The sequence below is a fragment of the Boleophthalmus pectinirostris genome, unplaced genomic scaffold, assembly GCF_026225935.1.
Source record: "Boleophthalmus pectinirostris isolate CB_2022bp ecotype Guang Dong unplaced genomic scaffold, ASM2622593v1 HiC_scaffold_18, whole genome shotgun sequence".
NCBI lineage: Eukaryota > Metazoa > Chordata > Actinopteri > Gobiiformes > Gobiidae > Boleophthalmus > Boleophthalmus pectinirostris.
Genome location: NW_026571133.1, coordinates 39,463,713 through 39,484,498, shown reverse-complemented (window position 1 = coordinate 39,484,498; position 20,786 = coordinate 39,463,713). Strand labels below are relative to the sequence as shown.

At 39.4% G+C, this 20,786-nt stretch overlaps 1 protein-coding gene across 1 annotated transcript in view; it reads left to right on the top strand.

Moving 5' to 3' along the window:
- vsig8a (V-set and immunoglobulin domain containing 8a) overlaps window positions 1-20,786 on the top strand; it is a 69,580-nt gene that overhangs the window by 17,868 nt on the left and 30,926 nt on the right. The window contains exons 2-4 of the mRNA XM_020938200.2: window positions 3,280-3,455; window positions 11,571-11,778; window positions 19,697-19,849. Of these exons, the coding sequence (XP_020793859.1) occupies window positions 3,280-3,455; window positions 11,571-11,778; window positions 19,697-19,849 (537 nt within the window). The remainder of the gene's footprint in view (window positions 1-3,279; window positions 3,456-11,570; window positions 11,779-19,696; window positions 19,850-20,786) is intronic.

Sequence of the window (20,786 nt, the reverse complement as noted above, 5' to 3'; positions counted from 1 at the left end):
CAGTTTATGCCACTGATACAATAACAGTATTACCCCAAAAATCTGCAGAAGGAAATGCAGTAGTAGTAGTTTGGATCTATAATGAACCATAGAAGTTATTTATTCAATCCTCTGCAACTCTTTTGTAACACAATTCCAAAGAAAAACAAAAAGAAAAAGCCCTGCCCCTAAATATTAACCTCTAAAAGTTGTTCTTCCATCTGTCAATATAGCCAATAAAGTCAATATAGCAATTATCGTGACAGGCCTGTATCTGCAGTTCGTGTGATATCATGCACCACTTAATATGTCACATTTGATTGACGCCTGAGAAATGGAGGATCGAGGAGAAAAATCAAGGAGAAAGAAGCGAGGAAAGAGAAATGGGACGCGGCCTGGAACTCCGTAAACATTATCAAGTTTGCAGATAACGGCGCTCTCATCAGGATCATCTCTCAGTCTGTTTACAGGGGGAGGTGGACCTGCTGATGTCCCGTCTCTCTCCAGGACTCGGTGGGAGCAGGTCGGATCTCAGGACCAGAACCTCTCGCCTCAAGAACAGTATCTTTCCCTCGAAACAAAATTGTAATTTGAATAGTTGCAATCAGAAAATTTCAAAGACTGGGATTATCTAACTAGCATGATTTCCTCCGCGAGCAACCACAATTATTATTATGTTAAAATCATACCAACACTGAAAAAAAAAGGCAGCTGGATTTGCGTTAAAAAGTTATGGAAAGTGGTTGCATGCAATAAAATTATGTTTACGCTTTGAAACTTATTTTGATCCCCTCTACACATATTTTTCTCAGAACATGAACGTCACTTTTTCATGTTGATGAAATTTGATCAATTCATGCTGAATATGCGTATTTGTCTTATGTTACCTTATCGTGAAATGTATAAGTGTGTATAATTTAATTTAACTGATCTAATTCTGTAAAAGAATACAAAAACAGTCTTTAGTTTTCCACAGTTCTGTATTGTCTTAAACAGAATCAAACACACAGAGCACAAGTACAGAGACACACAGTTTGGAGATGGACAGTGAGAAGATTTATTCCAGTGAAGAAGCTCTGGTCTCTGTGGACACAGGAATAACACATGATGATCACATTATGATGATCTACGCTGTTGAACATGTTTAAAAACATTTAAAGTACTTATTACTACAATAATGGACCAGAACAGAATCACAAGAACATTAGAACTGTATTTGCAGAAACAAAACTCACCATGTGCTGCTTTTCTTCCTCTAAACGCAGTAACAGGGAGGGCATCTGGTATAAAGTCCTCCTAGTGCCACATCACCCTGTAGAAACACGAAAACTGTTTCAATAGAAGTACATTTTAAAAAATTATTTTAAAATCATTATTTAGTTGGTTTACTTACTTTGTTTATCTGTGGTCTGTGTTTTGTTGGTTCTCAAACATCTTCCTTTTTTTTCTGAAACATCAGATAGAACATTCTTGAACTTCCCCACAGCTCCAGCAGAGCTCTGGACGTCACTCTTTGTTTGTAGACGACTCTGGAACAACTCTAGTACAACTGTCACACTCTTGTAGATGGACAGTCAAATACAATTTGTTTCATGGAAACAGTCCTGACATTAACTAATCTAATTTCAAACACCACAAACATGTTTTAACAATGAAAACATTCTAGGTCAGAGAAACATATAAAATCTTTGAAAAATTCTCACCTCCAGATCAGCTCTCATAATCCTCCTGCTCCACACTGTGTGTCCTCTGCTCCTGGAAACTGTCCTGTGTCCTGTTACATTTGAATTTTCCCTCCAAAAGTTTTGTGGAGGAGAATTCCAGAGGGAGGAGCCTCACCAGAGATTATAATAAAGTCATGTTTCCTCAACCTGATTAAAACATGCAGGTCTCACATCGGCCACAATCAAGCGACCTTTGTAAGATTTAAACATGCTTTACAGAGAATCATAAAAAAGTCATGTTATTGTTGTCAAATTTATTTTGCATTTTGAGCAACCCCTCTCGGACCATTTTTTCAGGGAACACTGGAATTTAAACCAGTACTTTTTTTTCTGAAATGCATGGAAGTTCAAATTTCAGTTGTGCTATAAAAGTTAACGCTGCTGGATATCTTTAAAGAGGAACTAAATACACATTTTGGGCGGCAGTAGCTCAGTTGGTAGAGCATTCGCCCACTGACCCACAGGTTGGCTGGTGTGATTCCAGCTCCCACAGATGAATGCTGCCGTTGTGTCATTGGGCAAGACACTTAACCCAGCTTGCCCACAGTGTCTGTGTACACTGGTGTGTGAATGTGTGTGTGAATGGGCGAGTGGTTCCTTGTTGTAAAGCGCTTTGAGTGCCTTGAAGGTGGAAAAGTGCTGTAGAAAAATGTGACCATTTACCATTTTGGTACTAAATTACATGTTGTTTTAATAGCGTTGTTTACTGTTTCTAATCATTTTCTTTGTGTTTTTTTTTTTTTTTTTTTTTTTTGCGACTGTAGTGCTGACTTGGTAAATTAGCAGCTTTCTGGTCTGTGATGCCTCCACTGTTGCAAAGTAGTTGTTGATATCACACAAAACTGCAGTGATCAGAGTCAGGTATTTCTTTATTTGTGATACATTTTTCATCAGCGGATTTTTGTTTTTCCCCTTTTATACACTACCGGTCAAAGTTTTAGAACACCCTCTTTTTTTTTTTTTTTTTTTTAGAAGATCGTAATAGCATAGCATAGTATTTCTGATTACACATGGCTACAGGGGCGGAGTTTGAAGTGTGGATACCTGTTTGACCAATCACGCTGCTTCTAATACATTCAGGCCCCACCCCTTTTCCTTTCGTCTCTTCTTTAGTCCTGTTACTGCCCAGTTTAGCAGCTCTATTTGAAATGTGACTGTTTCAAGATGCACTGTGTAACTTTTCTAGTGGTGATGTTATTGCTTTACCTGGGATGTTATGTCATTAAACAGATATGTCTTCTATTTAATCAGTTACAGGTTGTTGTTTTTTCTCAAAACTACCCCAAAAGCAAGCATTATGACTGTGAGCGGGCCCACTTCTCCACAGATCTGACCTGTAACTTGACCTGGTGATGTGGCCTGCTTGTCTCCATGGAGGTAGTTAAGTTAAAGGCCATACTGTAGAACATTTCAGGAAAAAACAATTATATCTACATGAAGTCAAGCAGGTGGCGGACCCTATACCTGAAAAGTTGCACAGTGCACCTTTTCACATACAGTACATACAAAAAATTCCAGCCATACGTTGTCCATTCATGTGCATAATGTGTATGTGTAACGTGTGTTGTGTGTGTAGAGCTCCTGGGCACGAGGGCGATGGAGCTGGTGGACAGTGGGCCTCAGACCTTGATGAAAGCCCAGGGAGAGAGCGCTGTTCTGGGCTGCAGGTACAAGCCCGGCCCTGGAGACACTGGAGGCCTGGACATCGAGTGGTCCATAGTGAGCCCGGACACAACCCAGAAGGACCAGATGGTGAGACAAAGAAATGTGTGAAGATTAAATGAGTTTTCTGCTATAATGTATGTGGGGAAATTGACTCTTGTGAGCAGAAATATTCGTGTGCATAGAATAGAAATCTGTTCATATTTGGGAAATCCGTGCATATTTGGCTGTAGTTGAGCATAAAATAAATATTCGTTAACTCTCCAATGAACGATATGTAAAGTTACGACATCAAGAATTACAATCACGAAATGAAAATGTACCATTATGCGGGTTAGGGTTCTCCTTCTCTCTCTCAAGTTACAGATTACTTCTAGTTTAGTCCAGATTTAGACCTAGTGTAGTTCTGGTTTAGTCCTGGTTTAGACCTGGTGTTGTCCTGGTTTAGTCCTGGTTTAGACCTGGTTTAGTCCTGGTTTAGTCCTGGTTTAGTCCTGGTTTAGACCTGGTGTAGTCCTGGTTTAGTCCTGGTTTAGACCTGGTTTAGACCTGGTGTAGTCCTGGTTTAGACATGGTTTTAGATCTGGTGTAGTCCTGGTTTAGACCTGGTTTAGACCTGGTGTAGTCCTGGTTTAGTCCTGGTTTAGACCTGGTTTAGTCCTGGTTTAGACGTGGTGTAGTCCTGGTTTAGTCCTGGTTTAGACCTGGTTTAGTCCTGGTTTAGACGTGGTGTAGTCCTGGTTTAGTCATGGTTTAGACATGGTTTAGACATGATTTAGACCTGGTTTAGACCTGGTTTAGTCCCAGTTTAGTCCTGGTTTTATCCTGCTGTAGTTCTAGTTTAGTCCAGGTTTAGACCTAGTGTAGTTCTGATTTAGAACTGGTTTAGACCTGGTTTAGTCCTGAGACCTGGTGTATTCCTGGTTTAGTCCTGGTTTAGACCTGGTTTAGTCCTGAGACCTGGTGTAGTCCTGGTTTAGTCCTGGTTTAGACCTGGTTTAGTCCTGAGACCTGGTGTAGTCCTGGTTTAGTCCTGGCTTAGACCTGGTGTAGTCCTGGTTTAGACCTGGTTTAAACCTGGTTTAGACCTGGTTTAGTCCTGGTTTAGAGCTCATTTAGAGCTCATTTAGACCTGGTTTAGTCCTGGTTTAGTCCTGGTTTATACCTGGTTCAGTCCTGGGATCAGTCCTGGCTCAGTCCTGTTTTAGTCCTGTTTTGGTCCGAGTTCAGTCCCAGTTTAGTCCTGGTTCAGTCCGTATGTAGCGCAAAAGTCGTAGTGCATCAAGCTTTTAAATTTGTACATTTCTATCCTATGCACACAAATATTTCTGAAAGCTTTCTTACTCCGCAGATTCCTTTTTGATAGAAGAACGAATCCGAAATATACAGAGTTTGTGTGTTAAACGTTTGAATGAAACAAAACACAACTCCAGGTCTGTTTGTGATGAGGAAACAACATTATATCAGAAACTAGTGTAAAATAGGCACCTTTTGTTTTACTTTTAAACAAGTTGTATTGTTGTCCCCTCATCAAAAACTCTTGGAATTTGCTTCATTCATGCATGTTTTATTAATCCAAAGTTATCTTCTCCGAGCATTCAAAATACTGTTTACATTTTCCCCAAATTGTTGCGTCATTGGTAAAAATCTGGACTTCCCCTACACAGTTTTAAGCTCATAAACCGTAACCAGACTCATAAATTGTGTCCACAATGAACACATGGCTCTGTTAGCATAGCGATAAGGACATTTGTTTACTTTGCATTGTTCACGGACTTTGCTTACAGCAGCAGGAACTTCAGTGCCTAAATACCTAATAGGAAAAAGGAGTGTAGTTTACAAAGTGTGTTTCCCAAAGTGGACGTCATTTGAAGTTAGAAAATGTCAAATACTAATCCCAAGGTACCCGATAGCATGTTTAAAATTCAAGATGTGTTCTTTAAAGACGGAATATTATGCAAAAGCTGATTTTTCTTCTTTTTTTTTTTTAGCTTTCTATAACATTGTGTGAGCAGTTAATACCTCCTCTTTAAGTCTTGGATACTGGAATAAATGCATGCCATATGTGCACGTTACGGAATTGAATGATGACATAATTTCAGACAGAGGGCCTATATATATATAACTGGATGTGATTATAGGTCATATTTAATTGTCTGGCACTGGCTTATCAGATTTTTTGAAGCTAAAATATTATTAAAATGAAATGATAAATGGTTTGTCCCACCTTCAAAACTCTTTACATCAAAGAACCATTCACCTGCACATTCATACACCAGTGTATGCAGACACTGGGGGCAAGGTGGGTTAAGTGTCTTGCCCAAGGACGCAACAGCAGCAATCATCTGTGAGAGCTGGAATCGCCCCGCCAACCTGTGGGTCAGTGGACAAACACTGTACCGAGCTACTGCCCTTCACAAAATTAACGGCAAAATGACTGTATCAAGATCCTCTGATTGTGTACTTTATTGCATGTACTTTAAATCAGCGGTCCCCAACCTTTTTTGTGCCATGGACCAGTTTAATGTCAGACAATATTTTCACAGACTGGCCTTTAAGGTGTGGCGAATAAATATGACAAAATAAAATGATATGTCCAACACAAAAACTGCGGTATTTTGTAAAAAATAATAATACACCTTTCCAAAGACGTCTGTTTTTCACTCATTTTGTGACTTCATTTTGTGACCATACTGGCTTGTCAAAATCCTGATCTCGTCAGATCTCAGAAGCTAAACTAGTCCAGGCCTGGTTAGTACTTGGATGGGAGACCACTGGGAAAAGGTGCCACACTAGGTCACCAGTCACAAAAACTGTGTCCTTAGGCAAGACACTTCACCTACATTGCCTAGTATGAGAGTGGTGTGTGTGTGTATGTGATGATGGTGATGGTTGGAGGGTCCGATGGCACAGATTAGCAGCCTTGCTTCCGTCAGTCTGTCCCAGGGCAGCTGTGGCTAAAATAGTATCTTACCTCCACCGAGTGTGGAGTGAATGAAGTATGAATGAAACTTTGAGTGTCCAGAAAACCGCTATCTAAAACTGATGCATTATTATTATTTTGCAGCTTGTGGGTTTAATTTTAGGGTTAATGTATCACGTGACTGAGACAAGCATCTTGACAAGCATCAAGAGTGAGTCATAGACAGATGTAAAGAGAGAGAATTCGGTCATTGTTCAAAATAAAACATTGTTCAGACTCAGATAATAAACAAAACAGAAATAATCTAAGTTATTTATTCTTTCTGTGCGGCCCAGGGGTTTGGGGACTGCTGTTTTAAGTCATTTTAAAGGTCTAGAAATCAGATATTCATCAGATTTTGCAGAGCATGTAACTATAACAGTGTAATAGTTCAAGTTATATTTACTGGAACTCTCAGTGGTACGGCCTATTAGCCTATTATTCTTATAACTAATAGTAACTGTAGGATCTATTCTAAAGGGGTCTCTATCATTCTATGGGAGATAAACTGTTTAAAATTGAAATAGCCATACATCTGAATATCTACAAAACACTGAACCAGCTCCTCATTTGTAAGGAACCGGCTTCACAAACTTGCCACATTCAAAGAAGTTCTCAAAGTCCTTTCAAGCATCACGTCATAGTGTTATGTGTTTTGCAAAATGACACCACTTTTTGAAATTATTTGAAAAAATAAATAAATAAATAAAATTAAAAATTAATTTAAATCACTGTTGCCAGTTTCTGCTTCATGCAGATAGACACAGTAATTAAAGATATTAACCATAGACCAGGTCAGCAAGTGTTTACTAAAAGTCAAAGTCTGTCCTCCAGCCGAATTTAATGTTGCGATTACACTTTAATATTTAAATCCAAGCCAGCCATTCTCGGACATAATGTTCGTTATTGCTTCTCTTGCGTTATCTAACTCGTACATTCACATACATGTGCACGTACGTCTTTTAACCTTGGAGGCACAAAGAAATCTGAAAAGAATGGTTTTATAATAATAATAGAATGTTTAATAGCAGCTGTGGCACATTGTCACTCTCTGACACATGATCTCTCTTATGAAACATCCATTAGGCCACGTGTCCTTGGGCAAGACACAACAATATCAATAATGATGAATTCTCTCATCTATTGTCATACATAAAGTGCACCAGATTATAAGGCGCATTAAGCGAAACAAACGGACGACACTTGAGGCTGATCCTTAGCCCAGGCGTCCAGGATCCATTGGCAGATCGTGGCGTAACTCGCCCGGTGTTGCCTCCCTGTTTTGGTGAATGTGCATTATGAATGTGAATGTGGGTGGATCATTTAAGTTTGTTTTTGTTTGTTTCCTACGAGGACAACTCAAATATACATTGAGTAATAATGTGTTTAATTCAGATTTGTGCACATTTGTTTATGTTTTACAGAAACGAAACTTAAAACCACATGGTTCATTTGCATAAATTATAAGCGCTGAAAAAAAAAAACAGCTCACTCCTTGTGTGCTGATGCAGTCAGCTTCTGTCAGACTAAAAAACACAACTCAGTGGAATATGTGTGTTCTTTCACACATTTACCACATAAAAGCGCCATGTACCACATAAAATTGGTTCGAGGTAATTAACCACAATCAAATTTAATACATAAGGCACACTGAATTAGAGTGCACACTGTCGATTTTTGAGAAAATTAAAGGATTTTAAGTATGCCTTATAATTCAAAAAATACTGCATAATTTAGATCAGGGGTCTCCAACCTGTAGCTCGGGAGCTACCAGTAGCTCTCCACCCTGTTCCAAGTAGCTTGCCAAGGGATTTCTGAATTGTACGTATTGCACTGAATAACTCAAATTTGACTGATTCAATGTCTATTTCCTTAGTAAATGTATCATTTTTGTTTCCTAATATTGTGCTCTGATTACTGGATAATGGGTTATGTTTTATAGACATCTAACTGCACCTTATTTAAAGCTCACCATGGCTCTTATATTTACAAACTTTCTAGTGATCCACTAAAATGAGTAGCTCTCTGGCATTTTCATCAGGAGGAAAAAGGTTGGAGACCTCTGATTTAGATTCTCATGTACAGACCTCAATTTGTTTTATACCTTGGCAGTTTCAGCCTTCCTCAGAAGTGTCACATGATGTTGCTGTGAAATGTCTGTTCCGTAGGGGCACATTCGAAGCCAGTTCCATATTATGAATAGAAATTTATTTACGTATAAAACAGATAAATAAAAACCACAGGATCAGATTAGGGGATCACGAGTGAATAAAGAGAGAAGGGTGACAGTTTTTCAATGTGACATCAATTGGAAAAATGGAGCTATGTCTATAGCACATACAAAATACATACAAAATATTCGCTGCAAACTCGGGATGATTTTGGCAGTCAAAAGTTTCCTTTTTTGTCCTTCCTGTGGATCAATCCTGCCCATTGCCTTCGCCTTGCACTATTTTTCAATTCCGTTGGGAAAGGGAAACAGTTTGAACAGAAGTTTGCAGTCACACACATCTGATTCCCTTTTGCAGTTATGGAGTTCGCAAACACGTTTCTCGAGCCGTTTTCCGCTGTTAGGATCCAACAACCACTCAATTAATGATGTCCGAATCCCAACACTAAAATATGACAATATCAGAACCAGAAAAAAGCCATATGGTTCAAAAGACTAGAAAAGATCAGCTTTTTCAATAAACTCATCTCACTGGGAAATCAAACAAAACTTAATCCGTGTGTTTTACTTCTTCATTCCGCCCAGTAAATTGTGTAACTTTTCTTCATGGTGATGTTATTGGTTTGTCTGGAATGTTTCACAGTACGGTATTACACCTTTCTATCTTCAAGGAGACACGGTCAGAATGCCTGTTTTTCTAGGTATTTATGAGCTATAAAGCCACCAGTAATTGAATAAATCTAAGACAGAGCTTTTTAATGTCATACTGTGGAAAATTCCAGGCAGAGCAATGATATATCCAAGAAAAAACAAAAAAAAAAGCTAATGATGGACCCACAACCGAAAAGATGCATTAACTTGTTCTTTGTGGGCTTGTTGCTTAGTGGCTTGGGTGCTATTTTTATTTTTAGTTGTTTCTTTTGCACAGTCCATTTTGTGCATGAAAAACAAGGTATTTCACATATTACGTTGCATTTGTGGACTTGGTCTCTCTTGTCCTTGGGGTGCGCTAGTAACTGTCGTAATTTAGAGAGAGGTTTGACTGGAGTACTGATGTAATGTTTGTTTATGGCCCCTTGTATTTTCCTTCTCACAGACAAGAAAAATAGGGCCATGCTTTCAGTCCCATACATCAGAAGGATAGTGGTAAAAATAAAAGAGTACGTTACACTGTAAAATATATGTTTATGGGAAAACGTGGCAAGACAGACTGCAGTAAAGATTGGGTTATACTTTCTGCATGTAGATTCTGTACAAGAAATGAGATGCACAGAGTCAAACATCTCCCAAGGTTGAGGACTTGCAGGTCATGACTTGGACTCGAGTCAGACTTGAGTCACTATATTTAAGACTTGAGACTTGACTTGATAAAACAGACATAGACTTGGCACTCGACTTGGACTTAAAGATCAGTGACTTGGGACTTGACTCGGACTTTAGGCCTGTGACTTGAGAAGACTTGATGTTTAGACTAGTTGACAAATAAACTGTTATTAAGCGCTCTTAAATATTAACTCTTTCTGTTCTGACTGTAATAATTTTCACTCTTGTCAAGACCTTTAAAAAGGAAAAAATTGCATTTCTACAACTCTTATATATATAAATACTGTATACCATGACTTTTAAAGTACAATTTACTTAAAAAAATCATATAAATTGCAAAAATCTAAGATATATTTGGTATTTTTGTACTTGAAATGACTTGAAGTTCAAACAAGATGACTTGGACTTGACTTGGACTTATGTGCCCAGTGACTTGGACTTGCCTATCTTTGACTCGGACTTGAGGTCGAAGACTTGAGACTTAGTTGAGACATGCAAAATAACGACCTGGTCCCACCTCTGAGTCATCTCCAATGCCCATTATGCTCTGTTCCACCTTGTGATGTCATGAAGTGGTAGTGTTCATATTCACAGCTACCTTTTACCTTTAGTTCAGTATGTTCAGTTCAGATGGGCAAAATCATTTAAATGTCAAGGCAAGGTAAGTTTATTTGTATAGCATCATTTGTCTATCCATCCATTTTCTTCTGCTTATCCGGGGCCGGGGCAGCAGTCTAAGCAGGGACTCCCAGACTTCCTTCACCCCAGACACGTCCTCCAGCTCCTCTGGGGGACCCCGAGCCAATTTGTGCACAAAGTAATTCAAAGTGCTTTACGGAATAAGCAACACATTAAAATCACAATACAAACAAATCAGAACATAAATAATCATCATAAAATTAAAGAGAGAGAGACATTAATGAGAGAGAAGAGTGCAGAATGAAAAATTAAAACCTTTCAGTCAGATGCACAGATAAATAGCCTATATTGAGCCTATATTTAAACAGTCAGAGTAGAAGTCGGTCTCACATTTTCAGGAAGACTGTTCCAGGTTTTAGCTCCCCGTGTTTAGTCCTGACTCTGGGCACCAGCAGGGGACCGGTCCCTGAGGCCCTCAGAGTGTGAGATTGTTCATATGGCTCTAACATATCAGAGATGTAGTTTGGTGCTTGGACTTGTACACAAGCCGAGCTGCTTTAAAGTCTATTCTCTGAGCCACAGGAAGCCAGAAACCTGCAGAGTCCTGAGCACAGGACACGTGTGCTTGTACTTCCTGGTTCGAGTCAGGACCCAGGCTCATCAATCTGGATGTACTGCATCTGCAAATCATTCTAACATGACTTAAAACCCACAATTTTGTGTAATATCGGACCTTTAATATACACTGTCCCACTGAAAATTTAAACTGTCCCGCGAAAAATTAACAGAATTTATTTATTTTGGTGGAACTTAAGTGCCTACAGTTTTTGTCATGTGAAACTTCATTTTGTCTTGACCCAGTGCAGATATAAAGTACAGATACAGATTGTAAACGCAGCTCTAAAAATGAGACCCCTGTGTGCTGTCTCCATCTAATCATAGTGTTTTTATCATCCGCGAACCAAGAGGTACTGGTGCTGTGAATACATAAGGTAAATGTGGAACAACTTTTGACTGCTGCAAACACTGTAAAATAAAGCATTTGTGTTTTTCATATTTTAGAAAGTAAAAATCAGAGAGTAGTTTAGTCTTTTCTGTCCTTGTTTTGCAGCTGGTCTCGTACAGCGGTGGCATTCAGTACGTGCACCGGGAGAACCCCCTGACCAAGGGTATGAGCTTCTCCAGCCCTGACCCCTCCGCCTCTCAGGATGCCTCCCTCTCCATCGCCGCAGTCACCCCGGACCACAGCGCCACCTACCAGTGCAAAGTGAAACAGTCCCCTGGGGTGGACACTCGCAAGGTGTCCCTGGTCGTCCTGGGTAAGTCTGGGTCAGGTTACATCACCACATGTTACCGGGTGAATTATTCATGTCGGTTGCCTGTTGTTGTCTAGTAGGGTATAGATGTAAGGACACTGATCTTTGCTTTTCATCATTTTTTGTGTATAAGGCACTTTAAGTTTAGTCTTATTTTGGTTTTAATTAAAGAGGGAGTTTAAGTTTATGGAGCTTTCTATCATGTTCTATCATGCTGTTTCCTCATCAAAAACATGCCTCAAATGGCTGAAATGAAATAGACGTGATCCATGCAGGTTTGAGTAATTTAGTGATCTTTGCTATCAGATCCTAGTCTGATTTATCAGCCAATTTCACGTCATGGAAAACCGTCTGACCTAGCAGCATTAGGATTCGTTTGCTCTTTTTATTTAACTAATTGCTGCTATTTGGTTGTGACGTATGTAACGCGGCACTAATGGGACTAACTGTTATATTAATATGTATAATAATCTTTTCCCAAATCCCATAGGAAGAAGGACAATAATGTCTTTCCCCTTGATAAAATTCATCAAACGTTCTTTGTTCTGGCTTTATATCCTCGATCTCGGGAATCGTTGCCAACACATGTATGGCTTTGACTACATCCATCTCAACCGCTTTGTTTACTGATTGGCCGGTGCATGGTCTACAACTTCCGGGGTTTTTGCAAACCGTCTTGTGTATTCTGATTCCTGATTTTGTTACTGGAGAGAAATTAGTCAGACCCATTTGTCAGTGCAGATTCTAAGTATAAGGACAGGTCCATGCCTCACATGCCTCATTCACTCACTGAGCTGCACAGCAAATTAAATAAGACGGCTCCTAAATCTGAGCGCTTTGACCAAAATATATAATTGTATTTCAAAAGGAACCAAATCATGTCTATTATTTAAAAAATCATACACATGGCATACTGTATCTGTGTCCCCAGATCTGAATTGTCCCCACTAAACCCCAGAGCCTGCAGCCAGTCATGAATCAGTGCTAGTGCAGGCTTTGAGAGAGCACTGAGGAAAATGCATCAAACGCCTCTTTTATGTTGCCAACTTATCAGACATGGCCTGACCACAGGGGCAGCCCAAACTGAAAACTCTAGTGGCAGAAGTGTAGATGGACCTCGAGTCTGAATGTGAACAGTATTGTGTATAGATAGAACCTATAGTTGTCCAAAGGGTTTAGTTTCCAAACATTACCTGAAGCTACAGGGAGTGTAGTGGAGCTGTTAAGGTGCAAAAAAGTGCCCAATTGTTCACTTTTATGGTATAAGCATGAAACTGCCAGATTATTAACATCCCTAGGACCAACATTTCTGGATAAGGAACCAAGCCTACGTCGACCCTGGAGCCAAGTGGTGCACATGTCACAAAATCGCTGACATGGAAACGAGGCTGGGAGCTAAATTACTGCTTAAAAGTTACACAATGCACCTTTATCAAGTAATTTTGTCAACCAAAAATATGTAAGGATAAAAAACAAAAAAACACAATATTAGTTTAATTGAATCCATGTAACTCAAACTTTGAGAGAACGCCAACAATTAGGTACAGTGTAAAACTATCCTGTCTTTGGGGTCATTATTTTTATGAACTATGATATGGCAAGTTGATATCAAAAACCAATAAATATGGCTTTGAAAGATAAAATAGTGTATTAACTTGGATTTCAACAACAGAGAACCCACACAACTCTTACATTCTCTCCAGCAAGTAGGTCAGGAATCAGAATACACTAGACCACAGGTGTCAAACATAAGGCCCGGGGGCCGGATCCGGCCCTCCAAGACCTTTAATGTGGCCCTCGGCTGATTTTCTACAAAAATATTTTAATTATATTTTCTATTAAAATATTGGTAATTTTCTGCGTTGGTGAGCATAACAGTGTCTCCAGCGTCTCTGTACGTGGCCCCTCCCACCAGAGCAGCACAAATGAAGACTTGTCTCTTTCCAAACGCTCTTAAAGGACGATCATTTTGACTGTTGACCGTGACACCCTCATCAGAAAAATGTCCAACATGAGAAAGTGGAGCCGAGTGCAAGATTTTCCAAGAAAAATTGACTTATTCCTATTTACATACAAGTTCATGTTAAAACATTGTGTTAAAATTGCATTTTTCTTAAAGTTTCAGGTTGTTCATAATATTATAATATTTTGTAAAAGAAAGAGTTCATCAATTAAAAAATATTTCTGTAATAGATTTGTGTTTCTCTGTACAAATATTTGAACTTATTGCTGTTTTGGGGGTTTATATGACATGAGTTTTCTGATCCGGCCCCTTTGGGATCAAAATAGGTTGGATTCAGCCCCCGGACCAAAATGGGTTTGACACCCCTGCACTAGACAGTTTGCAAAAACCCCGAAAGTGTGAGTCCGGGCACCAGCCAATCAGCGAAGAGTCATATATTCTGTGTTGTCAACAATTCCCGAGATCGAGGATTTAAAGCCGGAACAAAGAGAATGTTTGGTGAATTTTATCAAGGGGAAAGACGTTATTGTCCTTCTTCCTACGGGATTTGGGAAGTTAGTGGCGCATTACATATGTCACGACCAAATAGCAGTGATTGGTTAAATGAAAAAAGTATCCACTTACCGTTGAGCGAACGAATCCTAACACTGCAAGGTCAGACGGTTTCTACAAAATGAAACTGGTTGATGAATCTGGCTAGTCATGTGATGCTTTGGACTTTAGAAAAAAATAGTTGATCAAAATTACAAAATTGATAACTCAGCAAATTAGACGATAAGAAAGGGATTATGCAGTATTTTTTATGCCAGCCTCATTTTCATGTAGTCCATTTTGTGACATGCGCATTTCTCAGCTCCAGTTTTAAATTGGACTTGGTTCCATATGTTTGTAATCTTGCAAAGTTTCATGCTTGTATCATAAAAAAAAACAATTTTGGTCCTTAACGGCTCTACTAGTGATGGGAAGAATACTTAAATACTTAAATATTCTCAGTAAATGTATTCAGTTACTTCACAACACTGGCTACAGTATCTTCACAGAGACAAGAAAAGTTTCATAGTGCACCTTTACATTGAGACATCATTGGTACATGTACGTCTAATATATGTACAAAAGATGAAAGGTTCTCTAGATCAGATCAGATTGTCTCCATTGATTACACATATACTGCACATTCTTCTAAAGTCCATTTAACGGTGTGAAAGAGGATGCGAGTGTGTACTGTACTGGCAGCCCACACACTGTAGGAAATGACTGGAGATAACTGGATTAAGTCAACCCCGGGCCACCGCTGACTGAAGTGAGTCACAAATGTTGCCATGACGTGAACGGGCTCAGCTCCATATGAAAAAAAATAAAACAAACAAACATGAGAAAAAGAACTCGATCATTTTTGCACTGGTTCAAAGTTATTCCTCGCTTTTCTAACTAATTCCGAGCATCCTAATTATTCACGATGATCACCAGAGTGGAGTTTGGCTGTCGCCTATTTCTAACAACTAGCATGCTCACAAAACATGCCAGAATAAGGTTTTAGATGTCATCCATGTGTGTTTGAATAGCATCCATGTGTGTTAATATAGCTATTCAAACCTACCGTATTTTCCGCACTATAGAGCACACTCAAAAGCCTCCAACCCCATCACTGAGTGCGTATACATGCACATTAGTATCCCGGTTATTAGCCATATCCCGGTTATGTCAGTATTCAGGATACTGTGTATACATGCGGGCTGAGAAACCAGGAAACTCCCTGTAAACACGATCCATTGACATAATCAATTTAATAAACCAGGAGAAATACAAACCATGAGCTCCTTTAGCAGAGGAAGCTTGGGAGGTTTAACCAGCAGTAAGGAGCTATGAGATCTCCCACAATCCACTGTGGAGATCAAACCGAACAGATTCTTCATTAAAATCTTCTGCATAAATTAACTCAACTTTACAACATATAAACCATAACCACTGTAGAGCCACATCAGCTCGTTTGATAATATCATTCAGCTTTGATCACATTTGTTTACGTTTTACAGAAACAAAACTTAAGACCGCATGGCTAATTTGCATAAACTGTTAGCACTGATAAAAACAGCTCACAACTCGCTCCTTGTGCCGCTGATGCGATCAGCTTCTTTCGGACTAAAAGACACGACTCAGTGGAATATGTGTGTTCTTTTTGTGACAGAAGAGGTGCTAATGATGGTGAGTCTGTTCTGTGTATATCGTATAGGAGATAGTTCATGTTTTAGCTTTTCAGCGATCATACAAGTGCAGGTTGTACGTGTGCAGGTTTAGTGCAGCTCTTTATTGTACAGTCATTTCACTCATGTATGATCACTTTATTGGTCACTTTTTTTTGTCGCTACTGTTTTGTGTTTGTTTTTTGGACACATGCGTGCTCAACTCTATTTTGCAGTAACCGGGATACTGCGTTTACATGCCACAGTATCCCGGTTACTATCGGAATAAACCAGCTACAGTATCCTAGTTTCTAATAACCGGGATACTGCCATAACCGGGATACTGAAACCAGGGTACTGTGTATACATGCACCATGAAGAAACCGGGATACTCAAAAAACCTGATCATAAGCGGGATACTGATGTGCATGTATACGCACTCAAAGAACAACTGCACGCCCCGCAATCTAGAGCGCCCTATACACGAATCCACTCGGGTGTCCCAGCACGACTTCAGTAAACTACAAAGCCGCACCACTCGCAACGTACGCAAACACACACAGAGCAGACAGCGACCACGCAGCGAAACACACCCGCAGCCACACTCATCACTCCACACCAACGAGGAATGTGTAGCTGACGATAATGTTAGAATATTTGTTTTAAGTGAGAAAATTATTACTTTATTTGTTAAAATATTTAAGATGTGTCAGAATACCACAGTTATTAATTTTATATTTTATGTGTGAAAATATTTGTCTTTTAAGTTATGTGACCTTTTACCTTGCCCCAGAAGTAAACAGAGTGAGAGAAATATAGTAGCCGCGAAAAAGAGAAAAGACGATAGAGAAAAACACAGAAAAATGTGTAAAGACGTCAAAATATAAGACATACTACTTACGTAAGTACCGCTGGTGATGTACAGGCGAACACAGTAAATATTGTTTTCAATTCTGCATTCATTTAAAGGTATTTATGTAAAGCTAAGCCTTTTTCTCTGTCTGTCCTTATTTTAGATTTCACTGTGTTTCAATGTGTTGATGGAGCTGAAGATTACTGAGAATAAATATTGACACATGATCATCAGTACGAAGCGTGAAGTCCTTTCTTGCGTAGAACACCAGGGTAGCTATAGGAACGGAGGAACGAACCGAAAAAGCGAGCGCAATGTGCCACTTCTAGCCACGACTGAACAACTGAGTCACTGCGAAAACGCCGACAATCCGTTGGTCCCAGACAGCACCCTCCCTACACGCCACAACTGAACAAAGCCCAGAGTCACCGTGAACGCGCCAAACAAAGTCCCACTGACCCATCACACTGTTGTGTTTCATTTAAAGTCCGGTGTGGTTTATATGCGAAAAAAGTTTGAAAATAGACCATTCTAGACAGTGCGCCTTATAATCCAGAGTAGAGGTAAGATCTTAAGACCGAGCCCAAGCCCGACCCGACCCGACGCCTAAAATGTCAATCATTACTTCGGGTCGGGTCGGGCTCGGGCTTCAAATAAATATATGTTTATAAAATGTATGCTAAAACGATGTGTGGATACTAAACTAAGGAATACTTGTTATAAAATAAATAATATGGATAAAACAGAGAAGTAATGTAATGTAATTGCTATTTAACTACTAAACAGGATCCGCAGAGCCAGAGCTCTGCGCACGTGAACGCCCCCTCTTAATTTAATAATCTTCCCCTCCGCAAGTCTGCATCTATTTTGACCTGGTATCCCCAATATGGAGGAGCAAGAAGTTAAACTAAAGGCAGGAGAACTGAAAAGACAAACACGCGGTAAGAGTGAGGTGTGGAAAAGCTTCAAATTGATTGTTGAAAATGCTACAGAAACTTGCGTTGGCTTCGCTGAATGTCGTCAATGTGGCGCTTTGCTTTCATACGAGAGCAAAAAGACTGGCACCTCGACGCTGAGCACTGCTCCTCCTCCCGAGTCCTCACAAATAAAATATGACATTTCGGGTTTGCTTCGGGCTCGGGCCTGCAAATCAAGTTAATTGGTCGGGCTCGGGCCGGGTCGGGTTTTAATACCCGCGGGCGGGGTCGGGTCGGGCTGGATTTTTTAGGCCCGATCTCACCTCTAATCCAGAGTACCCTATAGTGCGGAAAATACTGTATTCAAAAGCCTACATTACCCACACGACAATTCTCCATAAATATACAAACTCTATTCAAAACTGTACACTGCAGTTTGACAAATGTAAAGAGATTGTGTTGGAATTGTTGAAGAGGGAGTGACTTACAGCAGAGAGCAAAGGGAAAGGAAATATAGCATTTTCTAAACAACAAAAGGTAATATTGTGATCAAAATATGTTAAGTGTTAATGCTGAATGGTAAATAGTCACATTTTTATATAAGCGCTTTTCTACCTTCAAGGCTCAAAGCTCTTTACAACAAGGAACCCATTCACACACACATATTCGCAGACCCAGGGGGCGAGGTAGGTTTATTTATTTATTTATTTGTTTGTTTATTTATTTCATTCATATAGTATAAGAAGACATCAACAGTGTCACAACAACAAACACACAAGAAAAGAATGTAAAGGAGCAGAAAGAAGAGTCACCTTATGTTATCTGCCCCCTTTTACCTTTTCTAGACCAAACATCAACACCGATAGCTACTAAATATTTCTAACAAGTACATTTCAGTTCAGGCACAATTATTAATCCATTGTAAACAGAAATCTTCACTTTACTTTTTCATACATACTCGCTGTATTCAATTGTATGTGTTTTTTAAATGCCATCATTGTACTTGATTCTTTTATATCTTTGTCAAGACTATTCCAGTGCTGCTTCGCTCCGTAACCTTGGTTGTGAATGTGGATTTTTTAAATATGGAGGTTCCTTTTAAATTGTAGTGGCTTGTTCTCATCTCAAACAGTCTTTGAATATTTACAGGTAACACAATGCACTTTGCTTTACACATGACTCTGAGGAGACAATATCATGCACTTTCACCACTTTTAATTGAACAAATAATGGGTTGCATGGCTCTCTACAATGACCGTTGATGGTAATTCTCAAGGCCCTTTTTTGTAAATAATAAAGTTAATAATAAAGTTAAGTGTCTTGCCCAAGGACACGACAGTATTCGTCTGTGGGAGCTGGAATCACACCTGCCAACCTGTAATACCACCACTTTAAACTACTATCAAATAATTGGCCATTTGGTTTGTCCTAGTTAGTGAAAATCTTAAAGAATTATGAATATACACCAAAATTAGCATGCTAACAGAGCACCACTGTTACTTGCTGGTTCACACTATAGACGAGTTTCAGCTGATGTCATTGTTATTAAAAGCCCGCGTTGCATGCTGGGAAATATTTTGGTCGGAGGCACGAAACACGATAGCGGTCAAACACAGTGCGTAACCTCGCGTATTTATCCCCGATAATGGTAAATTCGTTTAAAGTCCGGTGCGGTTTATTTGTGAAAATAGTTCGAAAATAGACCATTTAATGACAGTGTGTCTTATAATCCAGAGCGCCCTATAGTGTGGAAAATACGGTAATAATAATATTTACAAAGGCACAAACGTTTATCATTTCTGAACGCACAAAATAAACCACAATGAGAATGAAAAAATGTTTACTTTTTTTTGGTTTGTTTTTGTTTATGGTCATACAAAATAAAAACAATGACAATGAAGGCACAAAATGTATCGTTTATGATCATTATGAGTTTGCGTAGTACCTCCTCTTTAACATTATTAGGAATTGAATGCAAGTCGATGTAATGTGTCGTGTGTGTGTACAGTGAAGCCGTCAGTGCCTCGGTGCTGGGCGGAGGGGACCCAGATGGAGGGGGAGCCCGTGACTCTGCACTGTAAGTCTGCCAGCGGCTCCGGGCCCCTCAGCTACACGTGGAGGAAGCAGAGCGGACCGTCAGGGGCCAGTCCGGAGCAACAGGGTAAGTGTGACCTCTACTGACAACAGGCCGCTACTGCACATCAAAGACTCAAAGGCATCAAAGGGAACAGCAGCAGACAGCGTTAGGTAGAATTATGGATTTTTTTAAAAAAGCTTGAATCTCAATCTCTCTGTTTAAAGAAGACATAATCAGCTTTTTTCGCGATCTATTATTAAAGCTCATATTTGCGTCTAGAATGCTGTGACCGAAGCATGGATTTTTTTAGTTTCATTCTCATGTTTGAGTAATCCTGCATTACTTGGACTCGAGTCAGACTTGAGTCACTATTTTTAGAATTTGAGACTTGACTTGATAAAATGGACTAAGATTTGGGACTTTTCTTGGACTCGGACTTTTGGCCTGTGACTTGAGAAGAATTCAGATTTAAAACCACTTTTAAATCTGAATTTTTTCTGTTTTGTTCGTAATGATTCACTCGAAGATCTGGTCAAGACATTTAAAAAGTAAAAATTTGCATCTATACAACTCTTCTATAATCTATAAATACTCATATATAAATATACTATGACTTTTTAAGTACACTTTAGTTTAAAAATCATATTAATTGCAAAAATCTAAGCTATCTTTTGTACTTTGGTTTAAGGGCTTGAAATGACTTGAAGCTCAAAGCAGACGACTCGAACTCGACTTGGACTTATGGGCCAGTGACTCGAGACTCGACTTGGACTTGCCTGTATTTGACTTGGGACTTGACTTGGACTTGAGGTCAAAGACTTGACTTACTTGAGATTTGCAGAACGACGATTGTTGATTATTAGTCTACATCTCCAAACCTCAAAACGCTCTATTCCACCTTGTGATGTCATGCAGTGTTAGTTTTCAAGTGAACAGCTAACCTTTTTGAATTTCGTTCAGAAGAGATAGACATTTATTCGGTTGAAATGATCGAGTATTGAGTTTGAAAACACACTGGAGC